General features: G+C 33.2%; 3 protein-coding genes across 3 annotated transcripts in view; 1 reads left to right on the top strand and 2 right to left on the bottom strand.

Annotated features, from left to right (window-relative positions):
* The window catches only part of LOC105624411 (V-type proton ATPase subunit C), a 13,104-nt gene extending 12,064 nt beyond the window's left edge, over positions 1-1,040 (bottom strand). Inside the window, 1 exon segment of the mRNA XM_012205778.1 lies at positions 755-1,040. Within this exon segment, the coding sequence (XP_012061168.1) occupies positions 755-1,040 (286 nt within the window).
* A 1,836-nt stretch (positions 1,041-2,876) lies between these two features.
* On the top strand, positions 2,877-4,711 carry LOC105624410 (protein RTF2 homolog). Its single transcript, XM_012205777.1, has 3 exons — positions 2,877-2,945; positions 3,724-4,107; positions 4,313-4,711. Exons 1-3 carry the CDS (start codon positions 2,877-2,879, stop codon positions 4,709-4,711), a joined length of 852 nt encoding a protein of 283 aa, XP_012061167.1.
* A 455-nt stretch (positions 4,712-5,166) lies between these two features.
* LOC105624409 (membrane-bound transcription factor site-1 protease) lies at positions 5,167-10,867 on the bottom strand. Its single transcript, XM_012205776.1, has 12 exons — positions 10,325-10,867; positions 9,884-10,225; positions 9,612-9,796; positions 9,099-9,396; positions 8,819-8,970; positions 8,294-8,568; positions 8,119-8,221; positions 7,766-8,024; positions 7,410-7,684; positions 7,063-7,340; positions 6,632-6,905; positions 5,167-5,707 (listed from the first exon to the last, which is right to left on the bottom strand). The coding sequence occupies exons 1-12, from the start codon at positions 10,865-10,867 to the stop codon at positions 5,350-5,352; spliced, it is 3,342 nt and encodes a 1,113-aa protein (XP_012061166.1). The 3' UTR covers positions 5,167-5,349.
* Between the last annotated feature and the right edge of the window lie 630 nt (positions 10,868-11,497).

Raw genomic sequence — 11,497 nt, 5'->3', positions numbered from 1 at the left:
ACTACAATATGGGGCATTATGGGGAGAAATGGAGATTATATTTTTCTAAAACTTTCTATTATTAAAACTTATTATTATCTCCAAAAAATCAAGTAAAATCTGGAGTAATTGAATTGGAGTAACTGATATATATCAAAGATTATTGATAAAAAAGGTAACTCGAAATAGTGTGCATGTTTCGTGTCGTGTATAGTATTTATTGGTGCGTTAGTTAATCAACAGACTGTATTATTCTAAGTTTGAGCGTTATAAGAAAATGATGCATAGACAATCGATCGATACCTGTTGGCAAGGGTCCAAAATACTTTATAACAATAATAATCCGTAAAATTGCTTCTATGTATTTGATCAAATCACAGATGACATATGCAATGTACACTTACCCAAACAGTATTGGACAGTGCGAATTGCAATATTCTATTAATTCGTATCTTTTAGTGTAGCGTATATATTATGTTTTCTATTCTCCATCAAGATAGAGAATATAAATTTAAATTATTATTAAAATGAATATGTAATATCTCATAATATTTACATCTCATAATATTTCAAATGGAATTGACAGTCTTACATTATTAATTAGATTGAATATTGTTTAATAATCAAGATAAATATATAATTAATGGAATGGAAGAATATAAATGTAGATAATGGTTTGGACCCCTGGTTAAATAACTTGATCCTCCATCATATGGAAAATATTGTCGAAAGAATATAAAGGCCCAAGAGATAACGAGGTATTTCTTCTACTTACTATTGTTGGCCATCAGATTTTCATGTAGCTTGTCCCTCTGGTCCTCCAGAACCTCACCCAAATACGTCGCCACTTTGCGCGTTACTTGCTCCACATATCCATCAAGTTTGCCTAGGTCGTCTGACAAACCAACCAACTGATCCAATGTTCCAACCTTCAGATCCGGGATGTGAAATTTGTAGTTCACTGATAGAGAGTGCTGCTTGGATGTTAAATTGTTCATAGTTTCCCACGTCTGCTGACAGGTTTTGTCTCCCGGCGCGGAAATCAGCCAATATTCCGTCATCATGAATGAGTGTGTTTTGCTACTGAAGTTCTAATAAACCTGAAATACATCGCGACACCAGTTAACTTAAAATTCTTAAACGACCTTGTTCCCAAATATAAACAAATTACGAAAGAATTTTTTTTAAGTGTACACATGTATTACTTAATTGCTTGTTTTTCATGAAAAATTAGATAAGAGACCTGTTCCTTTTAACTAAACTTTTTGCACGATTCATCTTTTCTCTTTTTTTTCCAATTATTGGCAAGGAAAAGAGAAAAAATAAATTGTGTGCAATAAATTCAGTTAAAAAGAACAAAGCTAAGTATGCATAAAAATATGATAATTAAATTACTTAAGTATTATAAAAAATAATTTTACTCTCAAAAATCGCCCTTTTATATCATTTTTAATTGCTGCGTTCAATAAATATAACTAATCATTTTATAATTTCCATAAATGTAAAGGGTTGATCTCTTCCAGACAACCACCTGCTGCCATCCTATCATGCATCGAACTGGGCACATCGCGCCGCTTGCATTTGCGCAGCTGTCGAGGTAGAGAGCCGAGAAAAGACGACTCATAGACAATCACCGAGTGAATCGTCGAATGGAAGTCTTTCATCTGAATTAAATTCGCGGGAATTTGTGGATAGCTAGATAAGCCGCACGGAAGGGGGTGTGGCACGGTAGGAGCTTGTTATGTAATTAGGCGCCTTTTCCACGTGACCGTATATACGAATGACCCGCGGTGTATGGCCGATCGATATCGAATTAAGAGCGAAGAGACAGAGAGAAAAAAAAAAGGAACTATTCGCGACGAGTAGTGGCGTTAAAGAACGGCGCGTTCTTGAAAGAGATTTCTAGATGAGATCTTTGAAGAAATACACGAATGAATCCCGTGACGGGAAGGAAAGAAAAACAGCCGCCGTCACCAATCCAATGGCGTCGGCGGACCTCGAGCCGCCCTCTCGAAGGGATCGATAATGCGCGATGCGTTGGCGGCGGGCGCGGAAGAGCATGAACATACGACGCAAATCGGAAACAAGAATTATACGCGGGAAATCACGCGGTGAGAATCTTTGCGGATCGTTTTCGACGACGTCGATTAATCCCTGACGTTTCGCCTCGGGAACGAGATCGGCAGGCGCGTGCCCGTGCGTGCGTCTCGTCGAGATGAATGTAATCACCAGCTACGTACCAGCGGGAGATAGCTAAGCCTCCTCCTCGTCGTTACCGTCGTCGATGTCGCGCAGTTGGTCGCCAGGTCGGCTTTCCACCGAAGAGACTTCAGAGGATCTTGCAGGCTGGACGACGCTGTTCGCCGACGACAGGACCATCAGAGACCATTGTGACCACTCACGTGATGACAGATTGCGTGCTGCTGCCCTGCGACCCGCCCGACAACTAAAGCCGCCGCAGCCTCGCAACGCCGTGCCGTCAGCTGACTCCGCGACGCAGTGTCGCCAACTCAGCCTTTTCCAGCCTTTTCGGCCGATTCAGCAGATTGAGAATCGGAGTCGCACATCAACTTTCCATTTTTCGTCGTTACTTATTATCATTTATCGCTGTACCGATTGGAAGAAATTGTAATAATTGAATGGAGAAATGTAAGAATCTACATCATACATAAGAAAGTGATTTTAAGGGAGCGATTGGCAGCACTGTCGTTGTGTGTGATGACGATGACGTGTAGTACGCCATTTCTTTACGATCGCGTCGCTTCATAAATAATATTCTGCTGTGTTTTGGAGTATTCCATTCATCCTATTCTTGTCCATTCTTGTCTTTCGTTGGAATCGAGAGAAGAAGAGGAAAATATTTACATAATATATTGAGATATTTCTGAAGTGTCGTCATGGGTTGCGATGGTGGCACTATTCCTCGCAGGGACGAGCTCGTTAGGGTGAAAAGGAAACCGGAACAGGTAAATTTGGAAAGTCTATAACCTCGCTTAGAGAAGTTTTTCTATTGATTTTTTTATTGAAATTTCTGTCTACAATCTTGAATATTAAAGCGAAATTTCGCATCGCTCAACATGTTCCAATATGCTCCTATCATAGCTTCTATTCACTCCAACGCGCTCGTTGGAGTGAGTAAGATTAGAGAGAAACTTCTCTGGAAGGATCTATGATAGGAGCATGTCAGAGCATGGGATGCGAACAATCTTAAAGCCTATTCTACAATATGCTCTTTGCTTCCTGTTTCTTGTTTTTTACCTTTTGTTTTTTTTCTTCTTTGCAATCTTTATATTTTTTGCTATGTATTTCTTCCGAAGTTCATTATCATTAACTTTTATCTCGGGCAATATAAAACAAAAATCCGGATAAGAAGCAAAAAGACAAAATGTAAAAAATAACAAAAAGCAAGAAACAAAAAAACATTGTAGAACAGGTTTAAGAATCATTGCTTTTAATAGATTCGTTTTTTTAAATACATGTATTTAGTATTTATTGAAACGAGAAGAAAAGTTCTTATTAAAAAAAAAAATACCTTATACAATATCGATCTCAGTTTTTTATTCTTTTATTCTGCAATCTTGAGCTGATTTTATTCTCTTTAAATTATAAATTATTATATTATTATAATCTCTTTAAATTATTTTCAATGTAAAAAAAGTTACTTTAAAAGGAAATGAATTATTTATTTTTTGTATATTATTATTTATGTTGCATACCTATATGTGTGTATATATCTATTAACAGAAAGACAAAGAAGCAGAATTAGCTTTTAAATGGAAGCACTGTACGATACGGCAATTACCACTGCAATCACCGATCGTGAGTTGTGGTTTAGGTCGTCTGTACAGTAAAGAAGCTGTGTTGGAAGGTCTTTTGGATCGAAATACTCTTCCGGAATCTGCTGTACATATTAAGAACTTGAAAGATGTAAGGAATCTCAATTTAACACTAAATCCAGCATTTGATGGTGATAAAGCTGAGAAAGGAGACCGTTACAACGATGGAGGCAAAAGCCCATTTATTTGTCCAGTCATTGGTTTGGAAATGAATGGAAAATATAAATTCTGTTTCTTATGGTCATGTGGCTGTGTAATGAGTGAACGTGCCCTCAAAGAAGTAAAGAGTACAGTAAGTAAAAATATTCAGTTATTGTATATAACGAAAATAAATAATAAATACTGAATAAGTTTTACAACAAGAAAAATGTTAAATTTTACAATTTAATTTAATTATAGTCGAATGTTATATCTTAACTTTTTTAATTTATTATTTGTGCAATCTTTATAACCAACTCTTACACGTCCTTATTTATATTGTTAATTAAATTTCACAGTCGTGTCACAAATGTCAGCAACCATTTGAAGAGACAGACATAGTCATATTAAATGCAGAAGGAGATGACGTGGACCTCATGATGAAGCGAGCGATGCTTAGAAAAGCTAATCAAAAGAAGTCAAAGAAGAAGAAATTGGAGGATGATATCTCAACAGAAGAAAAGAAAACGGATGAATTGTCTAAGAAAAAGATGAAAAAGGAGGATAAAGCAATTCTTAAATTGAACAATAATCATAAGGAGGCCGATGATCCTGCTTATAAAAAAGCTAAAAGTGATTACAGTGTTGCGAAAGATCCTAAAGCGTCGGAAGTTTTCAAAAGCATTTTTACTACTCATAAATCTGCAACAGAACAAGACAGAGCGCACTGGGTTACTTATAATCCATTTTATAATTAATGTATAAAGCAGTTAATAAAATGTTCTTAGAAAGAAAATGTAAAAAACGATTTACATTACAATTTTGTGAACTCTAATCAGTATTTGCGAGTTCAGTGAATCCGGACATTTTCTCAATTACATTGTGAAAAATTTTTTATAACAAATATTTTTCACAACTTTACATATTTTCATTTACATGATGTTATTTTTCAAGTTTTGATCTTTAAAATGAAAAAAATTGTTCAATTGTGCTAAACAAATACATTAATACGTTAAATAAATACATTAATATGAAATACACGACTATCAGTTAAGGAAGTTGCAGAGCGAATACTGATTAGGAGAGGGGAAAGGAGGGGGGGGGGGGTTAAAGACTTTAAAATATATAATAAGCGAAATGTACAATTTAATATTATTTGTTGTCTCATTAGTTTAAGAAAGTCAATAAATAACGTTGTTTTTTGTAATTAGGTGTAATTTTTTTATATCAAAATAATTTACATAATCTACAAATTCACGTTGTATGTTTTAAAGGCACATAGTCTAATTTGTATACAAATTTCTTGGAATTTAAATATATATTCCAATTATTTAAAAAAATTATATTGACTATGTGTGTTTTAAATACAATACATAATTCTTGCAAAGTTATCAAATTACATTTGTATAGGTATCCTACGCACAATCAACGCTCGAATAGCTCCAAATATTCTTAGTATAGCACGTTTCCTGCGCGAATATCTGTTCAATCCCAAATAACTGCACAAATACACGATAACTGTCATTATAATAACTATCACTATTACGTAACTCCATTGGTGTATAATCACATATTCTTCCTGAATTTCTTTCGCGTCATAAGCCGTAATATCAGTGTCGAGATGTTGCAACGTAGAAATACCAGCACCACCAACTCGTCTCTTAAGCCAAAAAGTGTCCGTATCTTGCATTACTGAATTTGCTGCGCTCATAGTATTTCCTACAGAAACCATCTTCTGAGACCTGTAAAGTTCTCTGTGAAAAAAATTAAAAAAAAAAATATTCAAGATGTTCGCAAAAATCTAGAAACAATTAGTAATGATAGAACAAGTACATAATCTGGTTGAATACTTGAACTTTTAGACTGCTGAAAAAGTCACTTTTGTGGCTCTTGAGTTTGAATTAAAATACCACTACTTTTAGTGATATTTTTAATACTAAATGTATTAAATATATATGTGTGTATTGTATTAAAAAATAAAAATTATAAAACGTATAAAAAATATATATTGAAAAATATACAAAAAAATAAAAAAATATTAAAAAATATAAAATTATAAAACAAGAAAAAAGTAAAAAAAAATAAAAAAATTCAAAAACCAAATAAAAAAATAATCAAAAAGGAGCTACAAACTTTCTACGTCCACGTCGTTAGCTCTGGATAATGCTAAAGGAAAGTTCTGAGTTTATATATTTATATTCATTGTTAATATTGCGTTTAAGGTTCGAAATTTTATAAATCAGATCATATAAATATTTTATATGATCAGAATAGGAATCAGCGATACCAAAACCCCCCCAAAATACTCTATTTTTGAGAAAAACATTTTTTATTTGATCGTATGTTTCCGGCCGGGAAAACCACTTTTGTGGCTCCGCACAAATCTCGAAATTTTGGACAATATGTACGTTACTTACATAGCAAAATATTTGAGAAAAAAGAATCCCAATTTATTGAAAAAAATGCCAGTTGTCTAAAGATTAAATAAGAGCCATCTATTTTTAGTTGTAGCCTCTAATTTTCTATTCTTTCAGCTATAATTATAAGGTAAGTGGAATACAATTTTAAAATATTTTCTTCTAGCATTTATTTTTCAGATATAGGAACAAGAAAAAAATTGAGCAAATTTAATGTATCTGGAATTGAAATAATATTTATATATGCGTAAAATTACTTACATTGGCACAGATTCATTGACTGGTACAGGAACGGCATAGATAGGAGTGGTACATAACGGAAGAGATCTAAAACTATCTGCTGGTTCGTTAGTTATTAATACTTTACTATGACGACTAAAATGATTTTCCTTCATTCGATATGGTAATTCTCCAATTTCTATATTACTGGTCGTTTTAACAGTCTTGTGCTTTTTCTGACTTTCATCCATGAAAACAGTAGGTACGTATCCTGTTGTTGTATATTCTAAAATAGCGTCGAGCATCCAAAAACAGGCTAAATATGAATAACAATATCATTTCAATAAATAATATCCAATGAAATTGTACAATTCAAAATGTTTCAAGAAATGGAAAATTTAAAATGTTTTCTAACGTAAAATATTTATCAATATTTATAATATTTTCATTAATATTTTTTTTGTAATACATACATTTTTGTAAATGGCTGTCATCAATACAATTTGAATCTCCATAAACAACGAGTCTACCGGACGTACTCGTCGTATCTTTGACATTTTTTTCACCATTCTGATCTGCTTGTATTTCATTATGAAATTTAACATTAAATGCCGCTTCAACATCATTCTCATTCGTCACTTGTAAAAGTCCGAGTATCGGTACAAGTGTAGGTATTCCTGATTTTTTTTCCAGAAGCTCTTGACCCTGATCATATAAATCTGCATACAGAACGATTCCATCCTTTGGAAATCTGAATAAATATAAAAAAAATGTGCTGTATACATTCTAAACTAATTTCCCTACGTATAAAATATTTTACCTAGTTAACGTAGTGCCAGACGCAAATATGACTGGCGCATGCTGGCCAAGGGTGAACTGACCGTTTCGTACTTCGTCGCTAAATGCCACACCCCAATTAGGATAAAGCAGATCGTTTATCGCTGGAATATTGGCACCTCCGGTTTCAGGTATCCACCATCGATGGGTATTCTGATCGTAAAATTTAATTTCTTGCATGACTGCTACATTGTACCAGTCTGCAAATACAATTACTGATAAACCGTTCTCTTCCACATCTCGCTTTAATTTTGTCACCTGCAATTGAAACCATTTCACGTCAGCATATATAAATGAGCATATAGAAAATACATAATCTTATAAAACATAAATGTATACTTCTTCAGGAAAAAATTCCTCCTCTGTATCTACAATAAGCAGAGTCCCATAATTTCTTGCGTCAAAACAAGTGAATGGATGACCAAGTACTTCAAGATAATATCCGGTATTACGTAAATGTTGATACATGTCTTTAAAATTAGTATGTATATGATCTCCATTCCAATCGAGAGGGTTGTTTTTTACGCGCAAATCATCTCTAGGAAAATATCCGGGTGGATATCGCAAATTATGGTACTGATCCCACAAGATACGTTTACTGAAGAGATAATAAGAGATATAGATAATTTATTAAATATCCTTGCGAATATATTTTTCGGTACATCACGTTCAAAAGTATTAATTTTACTCACTGTCTAGGAGGTGTAGGTATAATTTTTGCCTGCAATGGGAGCGTCACAGTTGATTGCCGTGGTTTACCTGCGCCATCGCTCTCAACTGTGAGTGAGATACGACCTATATAGAAATGTAATCTGCTATTAATAAATACAAATCAATTTATCATAAAAATGAAATTAATGTTTAAACCTTGCGCAATGCCCTGCCAGTCGTGAGATGTTGATGGGACTGTTATAGCGACTGCTAACCAGCCAGACCATGGCCACAAGACATCACTATATGTTATCGCCACATCAATATGTTCACCATTACCAATATATGGATGCCAGGTAAGATTTACTATATTTCCAGCCACACCCAAACCATTTATTATAGTTACATTGACTATTGTTGGCATACCAGTATGATATACAGCTTGAGTACAGTATGGCCACATATACTGACATTCTGTCAAATCTATGTAGCTAATTAACAAAAGCAAAAAATCGATTATTGTAATCAAAATTTTATCGATATTCCTATTTATTTTATCTGATTATTTTATCATTTAATATACGCGATTATTATAGCATTATATGTATATAAATAATATTTATAATTAGTGAGTCAACAGAATTAATTAATTAAACAAATATGAATAGTAAGTAAAAAACAAAAAATTACACTAGCTATCGTGTAGAAGTATTTTCTCGTTATTTATAAAGAAAAACTTACCTTGGATGAAGTGTAACGATAGGAATATATGACTGTAGAAAATGAAATGCTCGCAAGAGATCTAATTTTCCTGCACCTTGTTCAAACATACTAATTCCAGGTAAGCGACGGGCTGAATTTATTAACGCTTGTTTCATACTTGCCGGTGTTACCTTAAAAATATTTATTTATTATTATTTATTAAACACAAATGCAATAGATTAGTTTTTCAATATTCACTCTCTGTATAATATTTCAACGATATTTGTATTGATGCATAAGTATAAAAAATCGTAATTACCTTCTCTTTATTAATTTTAGATCCATTTATTTCTATAAATGCACTAGCTAATAATGCAACCGCACCAGCAACAACGGGACTAGCAACAGAGGTACCAGAAAGACTTCTACATCCGTTCTGTAAAGCAGATACTCTTACTCCTGATCCATATGTGACTAAATCAGGTTTGATTCTACCATATCCATAAGGCAATTCCCAAGTAGTCATACCGCGGGAAGAAAACCTTGCTATTTGATCATCCCAATTGATGCCTCCTACACCAATCACATCCATTTGATCGGCAGGATTACTTAAAGTGCTATGCAAATGAAATGCCGTGATATATAAATTAATCATACTCAGTTTTTCTAAATACATAAGAAATCGAAGAAACATAACTCGAATTTAAATAAAAAATAACTGAAATTTAAATCTTGAAAAACTGATTACTTTGAAGATAGAGGAGCGATTTCAAATTTTGATAATATGTATATGAAGTTTTAAGCAAATTCTAAGATTTATTATTTTATTTACCCATATAAAGGCCCGTCATTGCCAATTGCCGATACCATAATAATACCATTAGCTGTAACCTCCCATACTTTATCGACAAATGGTTGATCCATAAAATCTGGACTACCAATGCTCAAATTTAACACTGTTATTTTGCGAAGTATAGCATGATTGAATGCATCCAAGAACCACGAGGTATAAGACACCTATTATGTTTCAGATACAAATTTTTTTAAGTCTCAAATTTAAATCTAAAATTACAAATAGGAAAGAAACATGAAGGATAGAGGTACCTGATCGTTTGTAAAAACGCGGAAAATATAAAGATCTGCATCTGGAGCAAAACCAAAACAGTCTCTGGAGGATGACGCAATAACACCAGCTACGAATGTCCCATGGCCTAGGCCATCCTCCCTAGTGTTCTCATTCGTCCAATTTATTCTTTCTTTGATATTTTTGAAATGTGGATGACTAGCAGCAAGCCCGGTGTCAAATATCGCTACTTTTATATCTTTTCCAGTAATGCCCATTTTCCATAGTACATCAGCTTCGAGCAGATAAGTAATTTGTTTCGGTATAGCTCTTAATAACTTTCGAGATGTATGTCGATTTGTCGATTGTCCAGACTGAACATTCTGAAATTAAGTTTTACCTTAACAATATTAGATACATGATTTAATGTAAAAAATTTAGACGCACATAGTTATTTTATTTTTATACATTTCAAAACTTACATTGATTCTTCTTTCGAAGTTTCCATATTCTATAACATCAGAATCATTTGATGTTATATTGATAAATTTTAAAGTTCTATGTATAAGTCTCTGCGATGACACAGTCTTTACAAGTGGATGATTATTTAAAGCTCTGAGTCCTTCGTATTTATCCGTTTCTTGTAAACGTACAATATCAAAATCACTAGGATACATGGATATTGCATTGTTATGCGGTATGATTTTCCAGTTCTTAATATTAGACGAATTTAACACGGCTCTTATATAATTCTCTCGTGCATGTGCTTTATAATAACCATTAAATTTGATTATATACTCATTTTCGACTATACTAGAAGAAAAGGTAACTTGAACTTCTTCATCATGAGCATCATGACAAGAGTTTGGAGAGACGAATGTTTCATGTAGTGAAAATTTTGCATTACAATTACTATTGTCATGTTTTTCAAAGCTATTTAAGTTAAAGTGATTATTGCTTGATCCATGAGAAATATAGAGCAAAAGTAACAAGGAGATGTATAGCAAACATGTGTGCAGCTTCATGCTATTAATTCTGCCTGAGAACTATGCTTCATACTTAGCCAAAGTTATAGCAGATATTAAGATTTCGCGAAAATATTTATAAATGATAACATTAGCAACTTATTCTTCTATAATATAGGACATTCGTCATTCAATCAGCATTCTTTCAGTATTCACTTTTAATATTCATTTCAGTAATCATAAAGCATTAATTGTTTATAATTGATTCGTGGTGCAGTTTGAAATCAACTCTTTAGATTAATTAACGATAGTTCAAGTGATCCAAAATTATCCTGAAAGCAGCCACAAACGAGTACTCGGTTTTTTTAATAACATTCTTCACATCTTAACCTCAAAAGCTTCTGCGGGAAAATATTTTAATCATTTTAAATGATTTTTCAAAGCGCATTTTAATTGCGAACTATTTTACGTCGTTACGAAAATGAATAATATCGCATTGACATAAATGACAGTTCGAACACAGTTTATTAATAAATTAAATGTGTACATAACTGTATGAGTGCATGAATGAATAATAACACAACATGTGCAAAAAAAATACGAGAGGGAGAGCGAGAGAGAGAGAGAGAGAGAGAGAGAGAGAGACAAGAAGAAAGAAATAAGGAAAAAGGGAAAGAGTATTATAGAAAA

This window comes from Atta cephalotes (assembly GCF_000143395.1).
Source record: "Atta cephalotes unplaced genomic scaffold scaffold00077, whole genome shotgun sequence".
NCBI lineage: Eukaryota > Metazoa > Arthropoda > Insecta > Hymenoptera > Formicidae > Atta > Atta cephalotes.
Note: the sequence above shows the minus strand (reverse complement) of the source record. Positions and strands in the feature narration are given on the sequence as shown.